General features: G+C 42.1%; 4 protein-coding genes across 4 annotated transcripts; 2 read left to right on the top strand and 2 right to left on the bottom strand.

The window, feature by feature from the left end:
* Positions 1-3672: 3672 nt before the first annotated feature.
* Positions 3673-6495, bottom strand: arf6a (ADP-ribosylation factor 6a). The gene is made up of 2 exons (XM_061091073.1): positions 6342-6495; positions 3673-6209 (listed from the first exon to the last, which is right to left on the bottom strand). The coding sequence occupies exon 2, from the start codon at positions 5567-5569 to the stop codon at positions 5042-5044; it is 528 nt and encodes a 175-aa protein (XP_060947056.1). The 5' UTR covers positions 5570-6209; positions 6342-6495; the 3' UTR covers positions 3673-5041.
* Positions 6496-8730: 2235 nt separating this feature from the next.
* On the top strand, positions 8731-15787 carry prpf39 (PRP39 pre-mRNA processing factor 39 homolog (yeast)). Its single transcript, XM_061091061.1, has 15 exons — positions 8731-8849; positions 9810-10250; positions 10726-10919; positions 11029-11154; positions 11282-11400; positions 11563-11730; positions 12043-12223; positions 12636-12743; positions 12841-13005; positions 13451-13577; positions 13732-14000; positions 14257-14441; positions 14527-14610; positions 14809-14920; positions 15125-15787. The coding sequence occupies exons 1-15, from the start codon at positions 8837-8839 to the stop codon at positions 15209-15211; spliced, it is 2379 nt and encodes a 792-aa protein (XP_060947044.1). The 5' UTR covers positions 8731-8836; the 3' UTR covers positions 15212-15787.
* A 1863-nt stretch (positions 15788-17650) lies between these two features.
* On the top strand, positions 17651-19077 carry faua (FAU ubiquitin like and ribosomal protein S30 fusion a). Its single transcript, XM_061091260.1, has 5 exons — positions 17651-17727; positions 18180-18261; positions 18398-18542; positions 18687-18742; positions 18854-19077. The coding sequence occupies exons 2-5, from the start codon at positions 18187-18189 to the stop codon at positions 18977-18979; spliced, it is 402 nt and encodes a 133-aa protein (XP_060947243.1). The 5' UTR covers positions 17651-17727; positions 18180-18186; the 3' UTR covers positions 18980-19077.
* Positions 19078-19562: 485 nt separating this feature from the next.
* fkbp3 (FKBP prolyl isomerase 3) lies at positions 19563-21936 on the bottom strand. The gene is made up of 7 exons (XM_061091335.1): positions 21822-21936; positions 21359-21460; positions 21152-21253; positions 20921-21056; positions 20757-20824; positions 20056-20153; positions 19563-19893 (listed from the first exon to the last, which is right to left on the bottom strand). The coding sequence occupies exons 1-7, from the start codon at positions 21924-21926 to the stop codon at positions 19839-19841; spliced, it is 666 nt and encodes a 221-aa protein (XP_060947318.1). The 5' UTR covers positions 21927-21936; the 3' UTR covers positions 19563-19838.
* Positions 21937-25357: the final 3421 nt, after the last annotated feature.

Here is a 25357-nt window from a genome sequence, read left to right as displayed (position 1 = left end):
GTTCAAGTACCACAGTGTAATCATACTCTATTAAATTGCATTCAATGAGTTGCATAAACATAAATAGATGCAGAAACCTAGAGGAACTGCCGGAGGTGTGAGAAGAGACGTGATCATGCTTTCTCACTACAGTACATGATTGTTACATGTGTCATAATTACAGTCTTTAACCTGCTTTTAACAAGACTTAAAGTGACATGACCCACAGCCGTCGTCTTTAAAAGCTGGTTTTCCTAGAGAGCACACGTATGTCAGAGGTTGTACTGTGATGGTTTATTAAAAATGAGCAGCAGACTCCCCTGTGTTTGTGTTCAATGGTTTCCTGGTTTTGACTCATGAAGAGCTGAAGTGAGATTAAAGTCAAAGAGGAACGCCCAGGGTAAACAGAGGAAAGAAGAACTGCCAATGAGCTCCATTTTAAAGTATTGTTTGAAATTTACCCCGTTCAAAAGGCCATACAATAGTCCAGTCCACCCCCCACCCGGACAGAATACAATGGCGACAACGCTCGGGGCTAAAACTGAACGGGAAAGAAAGCGAAGCAGTTTTGCTTGGGGGGGGGGGGGCTTTCATTCAAATCCAGCACTTTTACAGCAGCTTTCACTTGGCGAGCGGTCACAGGAAACACGAGTGAATCGCATCTGAAGGCCTGACGTGACTGCTGATGGTGACGATGACGATGATGCAAAGGAAGCAAAGGAAGAGAAGTTGCATCAGTGGGGGCGCAGGGTCATTGTGTAGGATTGGACAGTGACAGGAAGAGAATGAGTGTCTCTGCAGTTAATTACTCAGTAACACATGTACATGCACATGTTCCACAAGTGCCTGTCTGTCTGTCTGTGAAACACATCCATGTATCTCCCAAGCCGTTCATCTTATCGACTTCACACTCGGCACATGTATTCTTTGCGGTCCAGGTAGATACAGTGTCTAATATGGTGCGATTTGGAGACGCGATATGTTCAATATCAATCAACTATAAAATCTATAAAACTATAAAGTCTTCATTGCAGATAAACCAGGTAGGATGAAGGGAAACTTTTTAACATCACTCTGCACTATATACTATTTATAAAAAGCTCTTCAAACAACGTCCAAGACACAAAACACTAAGAAGTGACCGTATTGTAGAACTGTTTGAGAAGGACTCACGATTCTGATAATTCTGAGGTATCCCTGCAGCAAACGACACATGTATTATTAGCGGTCCAGGTAGATGCAGTGTCTAATATGGTGCGATTTGGAGATGCGATCTGTTCAATATCAATAAACTATTAAATCTATAAAACTATAAAGTCTTCATTGCAGATAAACCAGGTAGGATGAAGGAAAACTTTCTAACTTCACTCTGCACAATAGACCGTTTATAAAAAAGCTCTGCAAACAACGTCCAGGACACAAACCAATAAAAAGAGACAGTATTGTAGAACTGTTTGAGAAGGACTCTGGTAATTCTGAGGTATCCCCGGAGCAAACGGCCCATTCACAACAGGCAGGTTTTGAACAGGAGCTGCACTAGATCATGGCAACTTCAAACCTGCTCAAGAAAGATAAGACAAAGCAAACTGTTAAATCCTTTAAGTGAGGGCCACAGGTGAGCCTGGCAGCATTCGACACCAGCCAATGTGTGCAGTGCATCTGCTGCTGAGGGCAGTGACAGCTGGACAAGGGCCCCCCCCCCCCCCCCGTGACATGTGCGCTGTTTCCGACCCGACGTAACATCCGGAGCCGTTTCAAAGCGCTCTCCCTTTTTTACTCCTCCATTGCGCCCGAGAAATGAGAAAGCGCTTATAGTTTTCACGTTTCCACAACGGAAAATCAAAAGCAAACAAGATCACACTTGACACCACTGAGGCACTGCCCTCCGCTATTCACATAGAGTGCTCTCAGTACAATAGCACACTCTGAAAGTGCAGGAAATTCCCGTAACTGGTGCTGCCGATTCCAAAGAAATGACCTGAGAGGGAAAGTGCCGGGTTCAGGGGCAGATAATAGGGCTGTTGAGTCTGAGTCTGAGTTTATCTGCCTGGGCCGTGTCCTTCATGCCGGACGCAGCTTTCAGCACAGCAACAGGTCAAACTTCAAATCAACAGTCACTGAACAAACACGAATGAGCTAACACAGCAAATACAGAGATAGAGCATTCCTGCACAGTGACTGTCCTGAAAACTCAGCTAGAATAACACTATACAGGTCAATTTAATACTTTAGCTTTTCATGAAACTGGAGGGTGGTTATGACTGCTTAGTTAGCACATAAGAGTCAGCCAATGGAGTTAGGATTTCACCTGTGTGTGTTTATGTTTGAGACACAACCTGACATTTACTGTAACTCACTCTACCCACTCCTAAACCACCAACTTCCCATGGCAACTACTTTCGTCTTTCAAGCGTCTCCTGACGTCACACAGTTCACATCCACATCTTTCATCGAGTGACCACACACACACACACACACACACACACACACACACGTCTCCATGACTTCAGGGGACAGTACACTGACTTAAATTAATTTCATGACTTACTCTAAACTTTACCATAGTTACTACTTTCCTAAACCAAACCTAAACCTAACATTATACTAACATAAAAACCTAAACCTAGACTTAACCTTAAACCTAGACCTAACCTAAACCTAGTGATGATATAAACATTAAATTAAACCTAACATTAACCTAAACATTGCCTAAAAATGTACTGATTTGCCATATGGGGTCTTGATTGGTCCCCATATTGAGACTGTGTGAGCATGTTAGGTCCCAACAACACAAGTAAAACCTGGACCACACACACACACACAGATCTTGGGCCGGTCCTTATGGCTCAGAAACACATGAATCCCAGTGCTACAGTTAAACTGGCAGATTCAAAAAATGAATGAATGGCTGGATATGAAATGTTGGCGCGACCTCAGATCTGCGCCTCAGGGTGACTTGCATACCCAGGGCAGATTGCCAGGCTGTCACCATAACCTCCGTGGTTGCACAAGGGAAGTATAAGACACTCCCGTTGTCGCTTTCTCAGTAACACAAATTCATTCAGATTGTTACAACACACTCTAAACCCGATTGTACGATTTTGATCAAGTTAAATATGACAGTGGAAGTCTGCGTAGGTTAAATGTGTCATTTCCTGCTTACGGAACTGAACTGTTGCTACTTCACTTTTGACAGCACCCTTGTTTGAGCAGGAATGTGAAGTTAGCCATTAACAGGAGAGCACTGAGTGTCCTGTTCCTACCTGAAATGCAGAGATCAGAGTTTTTATCTTTCATGACACAAGAACTGGGCCGACTCCAGCAATGTATACTTTTTTTTTTTATTTGCCTCCTTTGTTTCCAAATGTCAAACGTTCTCTGCGGAATCAGCGCCCGGATGGATAAAAGTGATACTTTTAGAAAGCAAGGTTTACCTGACAATCACTACCCTGAAACCAGAGAAGTCATCATTTATTCAGAGCTAATGACACACACACACGAGCTCAGAGAGGAAACGGGCCGAGGATCACTTCACTTCACAGCTCGCTCTAGCTAACCCTTTTTTCAACTATCATAACACTCTGAGCTCTCACTTCCTCTTTCATCAGCTCAACTGGTTTCTTTCAAAAAAAGAAATATGACTTTACCGAATCGTGGCAGCTGCTCATTGAAAAGGCGTCACTTCTGTTCTGATCTGGATATATTTTTTTATTATTTCATTAGCAGAGAAAAAAGGAAGCGAACAAAATAAAAGAATAGAGCAGTATCTAGAAACAATCCACAGAAGGCTGGTGTTGGAGGACCTTGACCTCTACAGGCAGGTGATGATGGAATAAAAAGAAGAAGAAGAGGAGTAGGAGGAGCAGTCACTGAGGCACCTACACTGGAGTTGGCAGGGGGGGGGTTGGGAAATTCGTAAACACTCGCTGGGGCCCAAAAGTCAGTCACAGAAAATAAAAATGTGCACAGCCAGCTCGTCGGAACCCCCATCCGACACATTCACGCACCAACACACCCTCCCCAAAGTGCACACTCAGCGTTTTGAGAACACCTTCTGTCGTAGTAACTGTCTTGATTTTTTTATTTGATTTTTGGGGGGGAAAGGGGGGGGGGACATCTGTGACCCCCCCTCCTAAGGCAGCTGAAACTACAGAATACTCAAGAGGAAATGGAAGCTCTGAGAGGAAAAGAATATACAGGCAATAATAACAATAAAAATAAGACTGGTGGTAACGGGTCGACACCCCTGAAACAACAAAAATATATATCCATATCACAGTGTGTGTGTGTGTGAATATCCAGCGTCCACATAGTGTCTTTGAAAACAAACCGCCACAGCAGACATGATGGATGTAATCACTGCACAGGAAATAAGTACTAACACGTTTCCTCATTCATCCCAGTACAATCAGATATGAAAACAGTTAATTTTTTTGTCTTTTCTTCTTCTTCTTCTTCTTCGAGGTCCTAACATATCCACGGAACACATTCTTACACGATGCGGAGGCAGTTTGAGCCACGAAGGTGATATGCTGATGCTTTAGGCGATGGTTTCTGGACGTCCCCACCCCCACCCCCATCCTTTGGATATGTAGCTGGGTCGTGGGAATACTGAATGAGAGCCGAGGGGGGGGGGGGGGGGGGGGGGGGGGCGAAACGGTAAGTAATGTGTCCCAAAGTCCCCAAAACGATACCCAAAAAGGAGGAAACGAAAAGAAGGATTTGCAGTACGAGCTGGAAATGAAGCTTAATGTATATTTAGACAGTACTGATTATACAGAATGTGAACCAAAGCAAACTAAAAGAAAAGCCAGGCGTAAAAACAATTGTTTAAATGAAATCTGGGGTTATAGTGAAGTCATCATTATCAAAAAAAAAGAAAAGAAAAAGGAAAATAAAACAAATTATAATTGCTACTCTCTTCGACATATACTCAGAAGAGAGGTTGTGGTATTAATTGCTTCAGATTGCATTTTTTTTTTTTTTTTTTTGAAACTCATGTTTTCATTCTCAGCTACTATTTCTGTCTCCAAGTGTCCAGGCTGGTGAAGTGGGAGCAACATTAAGATTTGTAATTTGAGGTAAGCCAGGTGAGGCCTTCGCATAGTCCGTCCCCCGTGGTCGCACACGCGGGCTGAACGTACCAATTCCTATCACGGATCCGGGTCAGGCCCAGCTTCTCCTGGATCTCGTGGGGCTTCATGGCGTCGGGCAGGTCCTGCTTGTTGGCGAAGATCAGGATGATGGCGTCCCGCATCTCCCGGTCGTTGATGATGCGGTGGAGCTCCTGCCGGGCCTCGTCGATCCGGTCCCTGTCGGCACAGTCCACCACGAAAATGAGGCCCTGGGTGCCGGTGTAGTAATGTCTCCAGAGGGGCCGGATCTTGTCCTGCCCACCCACGTCCCAAACGTTGAACTTCACATTCTTGTAGGTGACGGTCTCCACGTTGAAGCCCACCGTGGGGATGGTGGTGACCGACTGTCCCAGCTTCAGCTTGTACAGGATGGTGGTCTTGCCGGCGGCGTCAAGTCCAAGCATCAATATTCTCATCTCCTTGTTGCCAAAGATCTTTGACAGCATTTTGCCCATCTTGCTGGCTGGGCATAAATACTTGGGTTAAAAATGAAAAAAAAAAAATCACTTCTCTAAATGAGACACAGTCCAAGGGTGAGAGGTCAGAGTGTCAGTGGGTGCTGGGAGCCTCTTCCACGTGAGGGCCGCGGTGGGCTCACACAAGTGTCTGTGTTCAAAAAAGTGCTGACTTTCAAGTTTGAGTTGTACAATTGTGTTGGACTGAGGTGATGTGACCTGAGGTGGTGACTCACTGGGAGCAGAGTGTGTGGAGCCCTGGTAGATTTGGGTGGGGATGTATTTTCATGATCCGCTGGAAGAGGTAAAAAAAAATAATTTGCATCCCTAGACGGCTTCAGAGCAGCTGAGGCCACATACCAGGACTTGTTTCCCCTTCAGGAACCAGGCGGATCTGCTGGAGATGTCCACAAGAAGCCTCCAGTAGGTGAATCAGGCCCAGTCCTGAGCCCGGGTTCCCACTTCCTCCTTCGGCAGCTCCACACTTGCCTTCACTCGAATCCGGTCGATGGATTTCACAGCCTTGGGTTTCTCCCCCCTTCTTCTCTCGACCACTCCGGTGCGTTTCTGCCGCGGGACCTCCAGAGGAAGACCTCGCCAAAAGGTCATTGATTCATCCGACTTTCTTCTCCTCGTCCCCCTGTGACACAAGAGCGGTCCGGAGAAGGGAGGGGTGTTAGTACACGGAGCAACTTTGGCTCCGACAAATTCACCCCTGCGCGGCCGGAAAAGCCGAGCCGAGGCGGGGAACACAGAGAAGCGGGTCGACTACCTGCGTTGGCGGCGATCTCCCCTCCGTCCCCGGGCCGTTTCTCCCCGCTCTTGCCGCTCTCTCCGTGGCTCTTCCTCCCTCTCTCTCTGCGGCCGATCAGTCGAGCTGTGGCGGGGCTGTGTTACCGGAAAAGGTGCGGACCCGGATCAGCCGCCACTTCCTCTACACACACTCCACCGGGGCGTTCAGGGACACTGTGTGAGCTCCGACATTTGAGAAAGATTTACTACTAAGGGGGGTTTTCAAAATGTATCTCTCCCACATACCTCTACATTATTTTACTTCATTTTATTTATTTTAAAAATAGTATGTAATAGTTAAAAGGTTACATAGAGTAAATAGTTTAAACTTTTTATTTATTTAAAAGGGGACAGTGCACATTAAGTAGGATGAGCACAATGTACCAGAGTTAGTCTCTGAGACTAATTCCATCTTCAGTCGCAAGCAGGTTGATGTTCAAAACTATTTAACCATTAATATTAATATTTATTTCTAAAAAATGTTTAACACTGTTTACACCTGGTTAGTTTCTGACTTTCTGCTATAACTCTATGTCACTCTATATATTGTATCACTGTGTTTATTTTACCTGTTGGATTATTTCTGATGGCTTTTTGGTGCTGATTAATAATGTTGGTGGATACGAAAAATATCCCTTTCTGAACTGCAATCAGTTCAGTTTTGACTGTATTATTTTTAAATAACAATATTTTCATTATCATATTATCATTTATATAGCACTTATACAACACATAGTTACAACGTGCATAAAGGGAAAAAACACAGAAGTGAAATTACATTAAAGAACATAAAACAAATAAAAACACAGACATTAAAGGGAAAAAATGTAATAACAAAAACCCTGAAAGTGTGACACAAATGTAAGTATGTCAATGATAAACACTAGAATGAGTTAATAACAGGGGAATGCGGTTAATTCATACTGTTAACTTTAAAATGTGTCATAATTAAATACTGCATAGATCGAAATGCCTCGACACAAAGCGGGCAGTTGCATGGGAATGAAGTCTTCAGAATTACGACGACACTTTAAAGCACCATACGCCATTTCGCATGCGCGCTGTAAACGCAGTGAGCTGCAGCGCGGCCCCATTAGCTGCTGCTGACGCCATTTGAGCTTTCAGAGTGAATCTAATCACCTCAGAAGCTACAGAATCACCCACACATCTGTACACATGAGGCAGAGGTGAGGGTTCAGCAGATCCTCTCAGCTCAGGAGGGTTTTACTCACGGGGTTTCCGACACGTTCGGCCATTCATTCAAAACGTCCCTGTATGATCAGGCTGTGACGTGGAGGTTGCGAGTGAGTGCGACTGAGGAACTACAGTGTTTCATTATGAACATGTGTAGAAGTTACCTACACGTAAAGGGAATTTCCCAAACCAAAATATAATATCAGGATCATCTGTACAGAAGTACATTTTAAGAGCATGATGTATAATAAAGATACAGTGTGACATTTTATGTTTATAAGTTCATTTCTCATTGAAGATATCAGCTTATATGCCTGTAATACAAAGTTAGCCTGCTTGTTATTGTGATATAAGCAACTGTAAAACAACAGGAACATTATGTTGTATTCTAAACATCAATGATCTAAAACATTTAGAAAAGATAACATTCAGTTTAGGAGTAAAAATACAAAAGACAATTATAATTTTTGTTATGGTTCAATGTAATTTCCTTGTAGTCAATATGAAATTATGCAATCCAGTGTTTGAGTAGCTCTGTATGTTCTGTATGTGGTAGATTTGAGTATATATATATATATAAATACTAATATATAATCATGTGCAGTTCTGTTGCACTGTTTATAATACAGTGCTAATAGCTTATGTACTTGGTTGTATGGAATAAGCCTAAGTATATATAAATATGATATATATAAGTGATTTATAATCAGACATGTGCAGTACTGTTACACTATTTATATATTGTTTACCTGGTACATATTTCAATTGTTAGTTCTTATTTGCTTGTGTTTGCATTTTAATAAAACATAAAATCTCACCATAACAGGCATAATAAAGGATTATTCTATCTAATCTTATCCTATGCTAAATTTATATTTATCTTATCGTATAAATATAATACAATACCAAATAAATATAATAAAATGATGAAAATATGTCTATATATAATTTACACACTTAAAGCTGTAGATTCTAAATATATCCCGACTATACACATCTATGTTTTGCAGGTTAAAATAACGGAACCCTCTTATTTTAATTCTTAATTTCCTCTTTTTGCTCGTGACCTTCGCGCTGAATTCAAAACTGATCAGAGAGTCGAACACGCGCGCGCGCACACGTACCCACAGGTTGGCGGGCGTCTGATCGCGCATGCGCACTCGTCACCTCAGCGCTTCCTCAACTTGATAAGAATGGTAGCCGGAGCACGCCTGCACGTCATAGGTTAGATAAAGTGACTTCGGGAGCCTCACGCAAGTTCTCACCGCCGGTCAGAATTTCATGGAAGATACTGGTAAGACCCACAAACCATTAATGCTTCGTGTGGTGGATGTAGGAAGACCAGAAACGTGATGATTCAACAGAGCTAACGCTAGCTACGCAGTGTTGCTAGTGACGTTGCCAGCGCTAGCCCGCTAGCTAACGTGGAGGAGCCGCGGGTGCCGTCTATCAACTGGACATGTAGGCAAACGCTTAGCACGCTGTAGTTGTGGATTTGTTTTTTACTTAACTCTGAGTCGACCAAGCTCTGATTATATTATAACGTGTCGCCGAGCTGAGTCGAAAACATTAGTTAACGCTATACAACGTCATTAGTTTAATACGTTTCCCCGATGCGTGACGTAGGCTGCTGTTAGGCTAACGCTAATCCCTGGTAACTAGTGTTGAGATGGGTGTCGGGGAAACAGGAGTTGAGGCCCAACTTCGGATTGCACTTTGATTATGCAAACAACCTCCCGGGTGAAAACACGGACTCGAGCTAAAGCTAACGCTAACATCAACCGATTCCAACCGAACCAGCACCGGGGCCTTTGCTGCGAACTTAAGCAGCTGCGCGTTCTGTTATTTAAGTAACCGAACACGTGGTTACATTATTTTTAGTAGCTTAATGGGGATTTACCCGTAAGCCGTCGTCTGTTTTTAATGTTAGAACAAGGAAGTATCCTGTTGCACCAGCAGCTGCTTCTGCCCGGGTCACCTCTTATGGTGTGAAATGAACTTATATTCGATGTTTGATTTTAATATGAGCTTCTACAAGTTAATATAATACACGTGTTATCATCAAATTATGAAATGTGATAGCATGAGTAAAACATGTTCCCACAAGTTTTTGAAACTTATGTACATTTTGTGCGTTTTGAGGTGCTGAATACCTAATGTCCCAAATGGTAAATTATTACAATGTGGTCCAATTTGGCTGTTCGGTGTGTGCTCATAAAACATAACATGACTAATCCAAACTGCTTTTCAACAGACCTGCACCTCTCAGACAACATCCGTAGTGGAATGCTGGACACTGAGTCCACTGCAATGGAGAGCAATGGGGATGCTTTTCTTCCTGAACTTCCTGTTTTAGGACAAACCGCCGAATGGTCCCTGGGCCAGGTTGCTCCAGAGCCACTCACAAGCATCTTGCCTGAGGACTCTGATGCGTCCCAGGATGGTGCTGGGGAACCACAGCAACCAGCTGAGGAGATGAATTCCACAGAGCTGGGATCTGTGGAGAAGGCCGTCGCGCAGTTTCAGCTCGCCAGTGCTCAGCTTCTCCAAGAGGAGCAGCCACCACAGCCCACAGAAGAACCAGAACAGCCACCACAGCAGCCACCAGAGCACAACGCAGAGTCTATGGACGCGGAGCAAGAAGGCCAAGAGATGAGTGTGGAGCCAAGTGCTGCTGTAGAAGATGGCAGTCAAGGTGATTTACATAGATTGATGGATAACTTTATTGATCGCTGGAGGTAAATAAATAGAATATTTGGCATTTAGTTATTATGAAGATTAACCATAACATGTGCAACAAAAGTGAGATTTAATGTTGATCATGATTAACTAGGGAGGAGGTCCTTTTCCAATAATACACTCAACTGAAGTGATTAAGCAGCTACTCTAAACAATGCTATTGGTCACATAACCAAACACATGAGGCACTGTTAATTTGTTTCTCAAACATCAGATTTTATTGCAATAAAGTTCAGTCTTAGTATGATTCTGTAGAAACGGCACCATAGGGTTATTGAAAAGTGTCAACATTTTTATATGGTTTTTGCACTTAGTGTTATTTATTGGTAAAAAATAGAGTATCACTATTGGTCACATAATAGTGAGTATAAGTGTAAAGTATTTTAACCTCCATTATTGCAACTAATTGATTTTCCCAATACCTTCTTCAGATGTGACTGAGGCACCACAGATTACAGAGGATGGCATGGAGCTGGAAGAACCATCCAAAGAGCCAACAGAAGAAACGCCTGTTGCCCCAGAGCCACCGCTGCCCAGTGAGTTTGAAAAACTCTTTAAAGGCTGCGAGGAGAACCCAGAAGACTTCAATGGTTGGGTCTACCTGCTGCAGTATGTGGAGCAAGAGGTACAAAAAAAATAGACAGATTAATAAAGTATGTTTATATTAAACATTACTAAAGTTGAACTTTTACATAACTTCATTCTGTGAATCTTTTTGGTTTCTCTCATTACAGAACGACCTTGAATCTGTGAGAAAGTCATTTGATTTATTCTTCCTACGCTATCCCTACTGCTATGGCTACTGGAAGAAGTATGCAGATATCGAGAAAAAGCACGACAATGTGCAGGTTGCAGAAGAGGTAAATATACATTTTATTAGGACATACACACATTTAGATACTAAGCTATAAGGGCAAATAGATATCTTTTAAGAATTGTAGCAAATGTTCCAGTCATTGACAGGCTTTTTGTTTCATCTCTGCCAAGGTATACAGAAGAGGCTTGCAGGCCATCCCTCTCAGTGTGGACCTGTGGCTGCACTACCTGGCTTACATCAAGGAGAACTCAGACCCTACTGTCCCAGAGACGGAGGGACACATTCGAGCGTAAGTAAAACACTTCATGTCCACAGAAACTAAATCTTAATGGCTCTATTTTTATGTGTAAGTAATTGAATTTAACCACTTTTTCATGGTTTTTGAACAGTATTTGGCCCTTTTGAAACATCAAATAGAATTTATAATATTTTCTTCATTTTCTGCCATCAGTACTTATGAACAGTCAGTGCTTGCAGCAGGCACAGACTTCCGCTCAGACCGTCTGTGGGAGTCCTTCATCAGCTGGGAGACGGAGCAAGAGAAGCTGGCAAATGTCACCGCTGTCTATGATCGCATCTTGGCCATCCCAACCCAGCTATATTCCCAGCACTTTCAGAGGTAAGGGGAAATAAGAGGAAGATGTTGGTTGCAGTCATGTTGTGTCTGATTTGTATCAGCTCCAGGCACCAGAGTTACAGGATCTTCTGAGATGAAAAAATATTTATTTTTATGAGTATGGCTTGCTCTTTGGGGCACTCGGCTCCATACAACAACAAATCTGATAACTTTTTCCTTTAAGCCATTTAGGTTAAAATACAATACTCTATAAACATGTTTACATAGTTTGGTTGAATCTTTATCGACACTTTGAATTGCCTTGTTGAAATGTGCGATACAACTAAACATGCCTTGCCTTTTCAAACTTTGCAGCTTCAAAGATCATGTGCAGAACAACAACCCTAAACACTTCCTGTCAGAGAAGGAGTTCATCGAGATGAGGCTTGAGCTCTCTAAATCCAGCCTTTCGTCGATGGTCGGCGGCGATGGAGAGACGCCTGCTGCTGAGGAGGAGCTACCACCTGGAACAGACGATCTTGCTGATCCTGCAAAGGTAGGAATCCAACATCTAATCCTGGAGGGGGGACGCATTTAGCAAAATTGTTGCAGGTAGGGTTAGTAGGAGCTTACCTTGATGAAATAGAAAGAAACATTTGTTCAGGTTTGAAGGGTGTTTTTATGTCAGCAGCCAAGCCAATGAATGCCAGTGGGGATTCAAGGTGGTTTCCAATCAGAGACTCGTCTTAAATCTAAAAGGATGACCTGAGGCCCATTGATCCCAGCACCTGCACCCAGAGGCTGATGTGCTGGGTGCATACATACTCTCCCCTCTGCAGGCTTCTTGTGTCTGGCAAGCTCATGGTGATGTAAATTCTTGGCTGCAGGTCTAGCAGTTTTTACATCAAGTGAAGAATCTGAAGTACACATGACAGTGTTGACCCTTTTTTTTGTGTGTTTTTATGTAGAGAGTGACAGAGATCGAGAATATGCGCCACAAAGTCATCGAGGTTCGGCAGGAAGTATTCAACCACAATGAACATGAAGTCAGCAAGCGCTGGGCCTTCGAGGAAGGGGTATGTTTCTTTTAGCCACCACAGTGTGATTGATGGTAAATGTTTTCTTTGTGTTTTTGCGTCTGTATAACAATAATTAATTTCTTTGTCTTTATAGATTAAGAGACCATACTTCCATGTCAAAGCCTTAGAGAAGACCCAGCTGAACAACTGGAAGGAGTACCTGGACTTTGAGATTGAAAATGGGGCTCCGGAGCGTGTGGTCGTTTTGTTTGAACGATGCCTCGTTGCCTGTGCTCTCTACGAAGAGTTTTGGACCAAGGTAAAGTCACCGCTAACCCCTCTCTCATTCCCGATTCTTCCCTGCACTTCCCCCTCATCAACGATGATAATCACATCGACAAAGTAAATCGTCCTGCACTCTCTTTGCGTGTAACGTTGATATGTGACTGTATCTGTTGTATTAGGGGATGGCCAGCTTGCCACACAAGATTTGACTGCAGCATTTGCCAACTACTACGTTGCATCTTCTTCGTCTCCCACTACCTTACAGAAACTTATCTAATTGGTTCCATGAAGGTGCTGATGGGTTTACACAGAAAATTTCTAAAAACGATCTTGTCAATGAAGAAATTCAGTGTTTCTGTCAACTGAAAATGTGGATTTAAAATGTGTTGTCTCTTTTGCCTCTCTTTCTCCTCTGTTCTTTTTTTCCTCTGTCCTCTCCTGCACTTTTTCCAACTCGCTTTCTCTTTCTCACTCTGAAGTATGCAAAATATGTAGAGAGCTACAGCACTGAGTGTGTGAGACATGTCTACAAGAAGGCGTGTAACATCCACCTGGCCAAGAAACCTGCCATCCACCTGCTGTGGGCGGCCTTTGAGGAGCAGCAGGGTGAGTGACGCTCATTCAAACTAACATGCATATTGAACTTAGCAGTCAAATTAACCCAGGAGACGATGAGGAATTTAACGTGTGTAAAGTGACATGTGGTCCAAAAACCTAAAATAACAGTAATTTGACTTGAGTTCATGTTTTATTTGCTCAGGCAACGTGGAGGAGGCTCGTGACATTCTGAAGTCCCTGGAGGTGGCAGTCCCAGGTATGGCCATGGTGCGCCTTCGGAGGGTCAGTCTGGAGCGTCGCCACGGTAATTTGGAGGACGCAGAGGTGCTGTTAAGGGAGGCCATGGATTCTGCGGAGGCCGTTTCCGAGACATCTTTCTATGCTGTGAAGCTGGCGAGGCAACTGATGAAGGTGCAGAAAAGTCTGAGCAAAGCCAGGAAGGTGCTGCTGGATGCTATCGAAAAAGACCAGGTTAGGAACTAGTTTGTCAACTCTACATACCTACATGGTGGATTTGGCTATAGGTTTAACAACTGAACAAATCTGCAGACTAACTGTAAGGGAAAGCCGATGAATAAGAGTCATGTTGTCATGATGGGGCTTGCACTGCTAGCTAATGGAATTTCATTTAAAATGTTACTTTGTTCGGAAGTCAACATGATTGCACTGCCTAAATCATTACAATTTAACAAGTGGATTTCCTTGCTGCTGCTTTCTGGCTTTACAGACGAGTCCAAAACTGTATCTAAACCTGCTTGAGCTGGAGTACAGTGGGGACGTGACGCAGAACCAGGCAGAGATCTTGGCTTGTTTCGACCGAGCCCTGAACAGTCAGCTGCCCCTGGAATCTCGCCTCCTCTTCTCCCAGCGCAAGGTTGAGTTCCTTGAGGACTTTGGCACTGACATCAATGTGTGAGTTTCTTTTGTTAAATTTAGAAGAGCGTGTGTTATAAATATACACTGGTATTCATTCTTCTCTCTTTTTTTAATCTCTCAGGCTGGTGGCTGCCTATGACGAACAGCAGAAACTACTGAAAGAAAGTGAACCCACAAAGCGGAAAGCGGAAAACGGATACGACAGGTGGATATGGGAACAGGGCTTGGGTCACATCACAATTTTCAAAATTCTTTTAAGTAACTTATCACTCCTGGGAAATATTTTTAGCAGATTGACCAGTTTCCTTGAGTAACAGGTTGGGTCACAGTAATGTAACAGGCGATATTTCATGGTGACCTTCTTTACAAGAGAACTTTGTAATTTAAACCTTTTCGTCCACAGCTCTCAGGAACCTGATTCCAAGAAACAACGCGTGGATGACAGTTCCGCAGCAGCGACTGCAGCGACAGACGCACAGGCAAACAACTCGGCTTATAACTACAACTGGTATCAGGTAGGTCTCGTACCCAAGTCCAAGGTTTCCTTACTTTCCGTTCTTGTCACACAGAACATATGGTCATTTACTTTATTTTAGGATTTTGTTTTTAGCAGTGGTGGCAGAAAATGAATGAATGTGGGTGGACTGCCCGTGTCTCAAACTCTGAAGCCGATCAACTGTATGTTCTCAACTCTTCTCTTTTTCTCTCCTTTTCATCAGCAATACGGCGGTTGGCCACAGAACACCTGGGGTCAGTACAACCAATACCCCCAGTATAACCAGTACTACCCCCCTCCTCCAACATGATGAACAAAATCCTGACATGAAGTCGGAGACTCAGAGGAAATCATCTTTTCTGACCTGCCTACATCACTGAACAGGGCTTCTTCACAGGGTGTCATGGATATTTCGACCCAACCACAGACTTGCCGCAGCCGATTTGTTCCTCCTTTCTGGTTTCGAGTGTGCTCAGTTAAATTACACTTTGTAGCTATTGGTTGGAGTAGAATAGACTTGGCCCTCCATGGCATTCATGTTTAATATAATATAACTTGCAACGATCATCATCTCCAACACTGGAGGTGCTTTATTTTGGGTGTTCTTAATGCATGTTATGTGTGAAGGCAGATTTATATTTTCCCTGTTACGAAGGCTTTTTAATTTTTTTAGATTGGATGACTTAGTTTGGTCTCTTTCTTTGTGTTTAAACTTGTAAAGGAGACCTTCATGTGTGTACCTCTGAGTCACGTTCCCCCTTCTCAAACTGAAAGATTTTTAATATTTCATGGATCTGGTTCCACAAAACATGAGTTACACTTTTTTTTTTTTTTTTTTTTTTATTATTTTGACTTGATTTCCTAATAAAGACAACAATATCCTTAACTGTCTTGTTGATTCAATCGTTCTTACTATTTGTGGGTTAAATAATTGCTGAAGATCTCATGAGCTCTAAAGAGAAATTACACAGACAATCCTATCAAGTATTTTTGGAATAAAAACGTACATATTTTTAATATGGTCCAATGTGCATATGAGCAAAAACAAGTTAGGGCCCGAGAACTGACAGGTGAGGCCCTATTGAAATTGTAAGGATTATTATTCAGGCAAATTAATTTGCCTTTTGAGGGCTTTAACAGGTTGAAATTCTCAATGGGCGTGGCAAAATGGCTCAACTGTGCCCCCGAGACCCCCGGAACATGTTCACATTGACCGATCTTCACAAAAATCGATACACATGTATCATGACCAGACAAACTAAAAAGTCGGGAGCTGCAATTGGAAAAAACGCAACAGGAAGCCTGCTATTTGCATTGAGTGGCCATTTTGGCCATATTCCACATTTTTACTTTGAGGTACTTGTACCAGGGCTTACGTCAAATAAACTTCAAATTGAGATGAGTGTCATCACAACAAGATGGAGATATAAACTACCTCGAATTTCGAGTTTTCATCACACGGTTTGATCGTGGCCTGGCGTAAAAGTTTGATTACACGCCATCAAAACACGATGTTCTGTATCTCAGAACTAACAGAAACTAGACATGTACACAGAAATTATGAATTAAAATCACAGCGCCCTCTGGTGGCAACATGACATGTCTTGTCTTTGGAACATCTTGCACTTGGAAGTATTCCTCATCATTGACTGCAACCATGTCAAACTGTGTCAGCTCCGGCACCTAGATTGGCCGACATGTACAAACATTAACAGGGACATTTGTCTTTCCATAACAAACAAATACGTCTGATGAACTTGTCCTTGGGCTTTCATTAGATCAACTTCAACTTCTGTGAATGTCATCTAAACAAGATGGAGATATAAACAGAGGTGTAAAAAGTACCCATCTAAAAATCTACTCAAGTAAAAGTAAAAAGTAGTTAATTTAAAATGTACTTTAACTAGCTCAAATGAGCTGTATATATAAAATAACACTTCAAAGGATTCATTAAGCAAATATTATTTGTCAGTTTGCTTTACTGTCACAGTGTCAGCGATGTTAGAGTCCTTTGATGTCTTTGATGCATGATGAAATATTTATACGATCTGCAGAGAGAAAAGAGTGTTTTTGACCTGAACAGACATCACCTACTGCCAAAAGGAGGTAAGCCTCGTTTTAAACCTAAATTCGATTTAGATAAAGTTTTCACTAGGGGTCTCACTTGATAGGGTGGACCGAAATGCGTGATAAGTGAGCGTGGTCCAGCGGTGCATGACAGAGGCAGGAAGTGAAGCGTTTATCCTTGCCACGGGCTTTCATTAGATCAACTTCAACTTCTGTGAATGTCATCTCAACAAGATGGAAATATAAACTACCTCGGTATATATGATTTCATGACACGGTGTGACCATGGCGTGGCGTGACATTTTGATGATTCGCCAAAGAAGAGGGATTTATAATAACTCCTCTGTGCATTGTTCTGTTAGCCTCAAATCTCATTCACACATTCACAGGCCCGACTTGATCAGATCCAAATGATGTTTTTTTTTTCTTCTGAGTCACGTAAAGGAATTGATCCATGGTTTATAAATATGAAAAGTCTATTTAAACCTCAAACATGTGACCCTAAAGCAGCTATATAGTCTCCTACCCTCCGTTTAGCTTCGGATTGTATTACCTGCTTGTGTGGTAACGTTAAATCACCAGAATAATACGTAGTATTGAATTACTCCCGATTTTTTAAACGCAAACAAAACGCATCACCCTTCAACTTGTGATGGGCGTGGTTACATAGGCGGAAGTGCGTCATTACTGCACATGCGCGGTTTAGTCCCTCCAGCAGCCCTTTTTATGCCTAGCGTTGAGCGACTAGCATCAAGCGAGGTAAGGCCTGTGCGTTTTCAGAGAAAAACCCTAAATTCGACAAAGCACGACAGGTTTAAGTCGATAAATATAACACGTATGTCACCGCGCATCACGTTGCCTCTTATTTTGAGCAGTTACGGTTTATATTACGTGTGTTTACGCGACTTTATGAAACGTGTGCTCCATGTGGCTAACCCCGCTAGCATAGCATTAGCACGATACCCGTAGAGTCCAGTGTGTTCCCGGCACGTTGCTCTGCTTCTCTTCCGCCTTCAAGTGAAAAGCGTTTATGCACATTCGTGTATGTTTGTCGATGTAATTCTATTCTGATGTGACTTATTTTCAGACAGGCTAAATACATTGCGGTTCGCTGTCATATATAAACCCAAAGCCACGAGCTCATATTTGCGTCTATTACATGTTCAGATGAAAGTCAATGTTTAATCTTTGGGCCTTGTGTTTTCTTCCAGCATCAAGATGCAGCTGTTTTTGCGTGCACAGAACACACACACCCTTGAGGTGACCGGACAGGAAACTGTTGGACAGATCAAGGTAAAATCTCAACAAGTTGTGCAGTTGACTTTTAAGATTTCCTGGTCATTTTTTGATAGCTTACTATTAACACCCAAGCTGAATTGTTATGTGGAAACGTGTATGAGAATACCTGTATCTCTGGTTTCTCTCTCAGGCTCATGTCCAGGATCTAGAGGGTCTGCTGGTGGAGGATCAGGTGCTGCTGCTTGCAGGCTGCCCACTGGAGGATGATTCCTCCCTGGCATCCTGTGGAGTCCTGGAGCACTGCACCCTGGAGGTAGCTGGCAGGCTGCTGGGAGGTGAGTTCACGGACTCGACCATTAATTGCTTGTTAGTCCATCAAAGACAAACATGCACATCCATTTTAAATACATGTGGCATCACATGGTGTTTAAACTTTAGAGCGTGTCCTCACTATGATTTCCTTTTCTCCCCTACAACAGGTAAGGTCCACGGATCTCTGGCCCGTGCTGGAAAAGTGAGGGGACAGACACCCAAGGTACGGAGACATTCGTTTTCTGTCCTGATCCAGTATAATTAAAAAACATGTCTTGCATTTGGGATTGTCTCATAAATGTGACTAATAAGAATTTCTCTTTGCTGTCTCCAGGTTGAAAAGCAGGAGAAGAAGAAGAAGAAGACTGGCCGTGCCAAGCGTCGCATCCAGTACAACCGGCGCTTTGTGAACGTTGTGCCCACCTTCGGAAAGAAGAAGGGACCCAACGCCAACTCCTAAATGCTTCAATGCCCCAAAGGAGAAGCATAATCACCACCTGTCAGTTTTTATCAAGTTAAATGTTATCCTGTACAGAATAAAATTTGGCTTGGACAGAACTGAATGTTGTGTGACGTGTCAAGATGTGTGCAATGGAGGTCTTATTTACAAACAAGTAGCTCAAGCAGTTTAATTAAAACTAGAATGGCAACAAGTAGAGTACATAGCCCTGCCAAGGCCAAATAGTGTCCTCAAGCGACCATGTTAAGATGCAAAACTCCTGCATCTGTCCCCTGATCTACACTAAGTTTAAAAGGTTCTTCCCTGACTCGTACTGACTTTCCTTCCAGGTTTCATGGTAATTGTACAACAGTTCTCAATCTGAACATTGGCAGAGGTAAAAATTACAATTTGTGGTATATGTAAGCAAGGCAAAGTGCTCCATTTATCCAGTTCACCCCTTTTAATTTGTTTTCTCAAATAAATAACTTAATAAATTGGTTAAATCTGCCAAAAGCAAGCGGTGTATAATCCTGCATTAAATGATAAACACATTGGTTCATATACTTGCAGTCAGTGGTTAATAAAGACGACCAGAAAGCTATTTTCTTTAAGTATGAACTAGGTCCACAAAACAAGTTTATTTATCAATTACATTTAACATGTAAACAGAAACAAAAATATTTCAGGAGGATTATATGTACATTATTAACAAGCCATTCCATTTGGCCAAAAACATTTGTAAGTGGTCGTTTTTTATTGATGCAGCCTGTTGTAAATAATGTAATGTGAGATAAGGTGTAGAGGAAGTAGTCACATCACAGTCGAGATCGTGTTGTCCATCTGTAAGTGCGATGCATGCTGGCAAACGTGAAGTCAGTTAATCCACTGACACAAGCTCCACTTCAAAGATCAGCTTGGCGTTGGGTGGTACTCTGGTAGAGATTGAGTTAAGGAGAAGATGGCTGAAAATGAATTTAGCATCAGATCAAATTACAAAAGGATCAAATGACCCCCAGTGTGGGCCGGACAGCATTTCACTGCAACTATACAAGACACACAGACAGTGGGAAACAATCAGCCACAGAAAAGGATACTTGTTGTCAGGGAGACCCTTCTTTCCATAGGCCCACTCTGGTTCGATCTCCACTCGGGCTGTTTCACCCTTGCTCATTGTTAGAACGGCCTCATCCCACTGTGAAAGTAACAGATTAAATATGATGAGGGGGTGAAAGGGAAGAGTCACACTGTGGAACTGAAGATGCTCTCAGACGTGCACTGGAATCCCCCGACATTCTCCAGAGGGGACTGTATGTACGAGTGGGAGGCTCCTGACTTTCTGTAGAGCTTCTCTGACCAGAGTACCAACTCAGCAGCCTTCACGAGAACACAGCAGCAGATCCTCCGCAGGATTTACCAAGAACAAGAGTTTGTGTTGATTTGGTTTCTAACACACAACGGATGAAAAAACTAAAAATACAATTATCTCAGGAAGGAACAAGCAGAGCCAGACACGTAAAAGATGTCTAGAGAGCTTTTTGTGATAATAGCCGACGCCAGTGATGATGATGTTCCTTAAACAAAAACAAGTTATCTGCAGAGTTATAATAACACAATATGTTCTGCCTCTGCAATGCTGCCCCCACCTGAGCGTTACGGATATTTCTGTGTTGTTGTCTGAGCAGAGAGAATCTCCTGCTGCATTGTTCATACTCTAAAGCCAAAAACTCTGGAGAAAGTCAGACATTCTCTGGGGTACATATCTGAGAACAGCATTATTATTAGCTTAATGTCTTACTCCTCTGATGACTCTCCCCAAGCCAACCTTGAAGCACAGTGGTTTGGTCTGTCTCTTCTTTCTGGCGACTGTAGAAACACAAGCGAAGTGATGGTTTAAACCTGATGGGGGTATTACCCGATGGTAAAAAAGGACAATATTTAAAAGGTGCATGCTGGTCCAACCTGCGGGAATATTGGTGTCAAACACAGTTCCATCCTCCAGGGAGCCAGTGTACCAGCAGCCCACAGTGTCGCCCTTCTTTGGGAAGTTGGTCTTGTCGCCCTTCTTCAGTACCGACTTGAAGTACTTCTTCGGCCCCTGAGAAAAGCAACGCAGGTTCATAATCGTTTTTTTTGTGTGCATGTAAATCAACCATTAAAAACGTGTCTGTCTTCACCATCCTGCACCATTACCTCATCCACCACCTCTACTTTAATGTCTTTGGGCTTGTCTTCAATTGTCACCTCTCTGACATGCTCGGTCACTTCTTTTATTGGATCTGTGCCTTTAAATTTCTGCAACACACACACAGAAGGCACAACACAAACACACACATTGTTTACATGAGGCTGTCAACCCTCTCAGTGCACATCCTCCCCAGTGATGCGGTGGATACTCACTTTAGTTTCGAACAGCTGGTTGTAAGCGATGATCAGTTGCTCTTTCTTGGCAGTTTTGGTGACATTTTTGATGTTGCCCAGCAGCTTGTGCTCATTAAGGAACTGAAACAGAAAAACGTCACGAACGTTAGTGACGTAGGCTGAATTTAACGGTGCCGTTTTTTTTTTTTATAAGAAAAACGTTATTTAATAAGAAAAACGTCATCGTCAAATAATAAGTGAATGCAGCTGTCTCTACTAGTGGGCAGATTAAATACTGTTTACAAAAACACCGGTATAACTATTGAGTATAACATGTGTTGTCGTGTTTTTAGCTTTGCAGGAAGCTAAACCACTGCAGCTTTCCTGATGTGGCTCTGCTGCAGCTAACCACGCTGCTTGCTGCACTTCTCTCTGAGGTTTAAAACTTAAACCCGGACATTTTAAGACCGAAATCACGCACGGGAAAGAGCGGCGAACATACCGAGTGTGCTGCATTGTCCTGGATGAATTTGATTATGTCCTTTTTGGGCAAATCGTCATTTTTGAGCTGCTCATCGTTCCACTCTCGTTCTGGTTCGGCCGCCATCTTGAAAGGCGAACTGTTCAACTTTGACCCCCAGTGGCGCATTTGAGGCACTGCAACACTTCCGCATTCTATTTTCAGCGTACGCATGTTTTATTATTTTTACAATTTTTATTATATTATTTACTGCCACAGTTTAGCTCATGAAATGGAAGGTGATATTATTTAGGACTTGACAAGAGAAATAAAATAAATAAACAAATAGATAAATATAAAAAAATAAAAAATATATAACACCCTCCCATTATTCAACATTACTCAATTGATAGGTAGAAAAACTCTTCGAAGTATGTCCTGCAAACATGTGCCTGAATTTAGAATCGCAAAAGTAAACTTATTAAGAGAACGAGAAATTCTTTAAAACATTACAACTAACATTCATTCTTTCAGTCATTCAGTCCTCAGTGTCTCATCTTCAGCTTCTCTTTTAGAGAAAAACTTGTCTCTCTTTTTCTTTTCTTTTGATGACTGATTTGAACTGGTTTTAACCGATGCTGTTTCTTTTCAATATTTTTACTTTTACGTTATATTTCATTTTTGGGCTTTACTGGTGTTGTTTCATCCCATATATTTTGTAAAGTACTTTGTAACCTTTTTATATATAAGGGGTATGGCAATAAAGTTGTATAATTATATAGTTTTATAAGTCATTTTCTCACCTGCATTCATTGCTATTTAAATCGTGTTATATAAATTGTCAGGTATTTTCTAACTTGAGACAGTCTAGATTCTTGAGGAAATAACAACAATCTTGTGATTTAGTACTATTCAAACATAACTGAATTACACCTGATGAGTGTAGCTTTGTTCTACCTTTATTACTGAGTGTTGTATCACTTTTCAGCCTCTCGTTTCCTTTATCAAATGACATGTCAGTCTAATGTCATTGTTGCATCGCTTGGCCTTCCCTTAGGCGAGCTTGCTTCTTTGCAAATAGAAATCTGACATTCATGCTCCAACAAAAAGACCTGCATAAATAACCTTGCTCACCTCCATTCAACACTAACCTAGAAAGACAGTCACCCGATGATGATGATGGTAGTGATGATGATTTGCTACCACTACAAGAAGGGGTTTACCCTGGTTTGTTACTAGGCAACAACAGTGACACTGGGTGAGAAGCTCATGAGGTAGAGTGGACTAACTAACTATCTCTTTAGACAACATCTCCCAGGTCCCATTTCATCTCCTTTACTTTTCCTGTGAAGGAAATATTGTCACAACTGCACAAAGAGTGGAAGTGAATAAGCTTCAGGAGAAATGAAAGAAATGTACTAACTCTCTTATAAAAGCAAGAAAGAAGAAATAAAAAAGACGAAACAAACGGGCCCACACTTTGGCATTGACGATCTGATGTTGTCTTTACGGTGACATACATAAACCTGACATTTGACTGTGTATAGTACAAGTTGCATTTAGTTAACACTTGGCCTGAGGGCTTACTTAAAATCTCATTGTCTCTTTCCTTCATTCTTATGCTGCCAGCGTAATGTTGGCTTTTGCATTTCGGGGTGATAAGTCTCTCTCTCTCTCTCTCTCTCTCTCTCTCTCTCTCTCTCTCTCTCTCTCTCTCTCTCTCTCTCTCTCTCTCTCTCTCTCTCTCTCTCTCTCTCTCTCTCTCTCTCTCTCTCTCTCTCTCTCTCTCTCTCTCTCTCTCTCTCTCTCTCTCTCTCTCTCTCTCTCTCTCTCTCTCTCATGAGTGTGAATGAAACCCGCATCACAGAAAGTTCCAGAAGAAAAGGCGTTTGAGGATCACACGCCTGGTGCATCATGTTGTGATGAAGTGTTTCTTAGGAATGCAAAGCCGAGCAGCCTAGATGAGCTCTCTCATCAAGTGAGGAAAGAATCCAAATTGATGCGGCTCCTGAGAGCTCTGCACAACCGCAGGTTACACAAACAAGTCATACACAGTCTGACATGTGCCTCTGCGCACAGAGATCGCACACAATATGACTCTCAAGTGGTGTTACCAGAACTGTGGCCTTAAATCAAATTAAAAACATGTCAGTCCAACTGTTTGGAAAAGGCCTTGTTTTAAAGTTTATGCTCAATGCTCAGACAATGTATTAGATGCATTGTATATGCTGTATGAAAGAATGTACAACTACGATGCTTTTCTAAAGTCCACACTATGAGAAAACATGTGAAATTAAAATTAAAGATGTATTAGTAATCAGGCAATCAATCAATGAATCTATCAATCAATCATTAATCTATCAATCTATCAATCTATTCAATCAAGGCTAAACATAAACTTTATGGTGCAACCACTTTCTAGCATTCGAGCCAAGTCTATTTATGTCTTGCAGAAGTTGATCCTGATGTCACCTTATCATGTGACCTTCTGCTCTACTCTGGTTTAACTGTGTTTGTCCAGACCTCCTTAACCTTTAACATACATGAAACTACTTCCTCTCCAACACATTTAGGATGCAGCCTATCAGTCAAACCTTTACAGGCGATAAGTTCCAGACACAGAACAATACACACAATACTGTCTGTTTTGGGGTCAGGAGGTAATCCACACAGAGACACTTAAATATGAGCACGGACACTTCACATTTCATCACACTTGCACCTTGCCTGTGTGATCCTTACTGGAGAAAGCTTTTTACAAATTCATTTACAAAGAGAATCTATCTATCTCTCCATAGTCACTTCAGTCCAGTCTGCTTGCGGTTACCGTCTCTAACCTCAGGGGGGCAGTATGTACATACTGTTTAGCTTTATAAAACTTACAATCTTCAGTAAGTTGCACACTTACTGAAGATTGATCTTTTCAATATATGAGGTTTACAATGAGGCCTGACAGGATTGGAAATGGCCGAGATTCATCCTGGTGAAGAGCACAACAATAATACATACCATAAACAGTGTGGATGAATAATAAGTGCGGTGGGGAATAGGTTTGCAAAGCTGCTACACAACAGAGTCTGTCTGGGTGGATGGTGTTGATTTAGTGTTTATGCAAAAAATGTTTAATCTCAATCTCTTATCATCTGTATGTACAGGAAGAAAAAAGAGCACAAGTCAGTCTGTGTGTGTGGAACCACTAATTTGCTGAAACCTCGTGACTGCAGCAGTGTGAAGCAACTCGCTAGAACTCGATCTAAAGCTTGAATTAAATATTATTATAAAATAATGTTTACAGTTGGAATCAATGCACAGGAGAAAATATTGAATCAATGTGGCCATCATGCTATTCTCCTTCTTTTGTTTTTAAACATTGCTTTTCATTCATTTGCAGGCCTTGGAATTCCTTGACTACCGTCTCTTTTATCGATTTGCAACAAACACCCTGAGGGTACATCTGATGAATTTTTACAAGTTGAGATAAAATTGAGCAACAGGGAGAGAAGGACAGAAGTGTGCGGGGTCAGTGGTTTGTGTTGGTAATAATTTTGTATTTAAAATACTCAAAATATTTTCTCTAC

Source organism: Limanda limanda, chromosome 18 (assembly GCF_963576545.1).
Source record: "Limanda limanda chromosome 18, fLimLim1.1, whole genome shotgun sequence".
In the NCBI taxonomy this organism is placed as follows: domain Eukaryota; kingdom Metazoa; phylum Chordata; class Actinopteri; order Pleuronectiformes; family Pleuronectidae; genus Limanda; species Limanda limanda.
This window is presented reverse-complemented; position numbering and strand designations above follow the sequence as displayed.

Excerpts from the sequence above, each read along its gene's own strand:
- arf6a (XM_061091073.1), bottom strand. The coding sequence starts at position 5,569 with ATGGGCAAAATGCTGTCAAAGATCTTTGGCAACAAGGAGATGAGAATA.
- prpf39 (XM_061091061.1), top strand. Across the intron at positions 12,744-12,840 it reads GCTGGGCCTTCGAGGAAGGG|ATTAAGAGACCATACTTCCA; the intron begins GTATGTTTCTTT and ends TTGTCTTTATAG. Across the intron at positions 14,001-14,256 it reads ATGCTATCGAAAAAGACCAG|ACGAGTCCAAAACTGTATCT; the intron begins GTTAGGAACTAG and ends CTGGCTTTACAG.
- faua (XM_061091260.1), top strand. The coding sequence starts at position 18,187 with ATGCAGCTGTTTTTGCGTGCACAGAACACACACACCCTTGAGGTGACC. Across the intron at positions 18,262-18,397 it reads AAACTGTTGGACAGATCAAG|GCTCATGTCCAGGATCTAGA; the intron begins GTAAAATCTCAA and ends TTTCTCTCTCAG. Across the intron at positions 18,743-18,853 it reads TGAGGGGACAGACACCCAAG|GTTGAAAAGCAGGAGAAGAA; the intron begins GTACGGAGACAT and ends TGCTGTCTCCAG.
- fkbp3 (XM_061091335.1), bottom strand. The coding sequence starts at position 21,926 with ATGGCGGCCGAACCAGAACGAGAGTGGAACGATGAGCAGCTCAAAAAT. Across the intron at positions 20,825-20,920 it reads TGACACCAATATTCCCGCAG|TCGCCAGAAAGAAGAGACAG; the intron begins GTTGGACCAGCA and ends GTGTTTCTACAG. Across the intron at positions 20,154-20,756 it reads TGGGGAGAGTCATCAGAGGA|TGGGATGAGGCCGTTCTAAC; the intron begins GTAAGACATTAA and ends TTACTTTCACAG.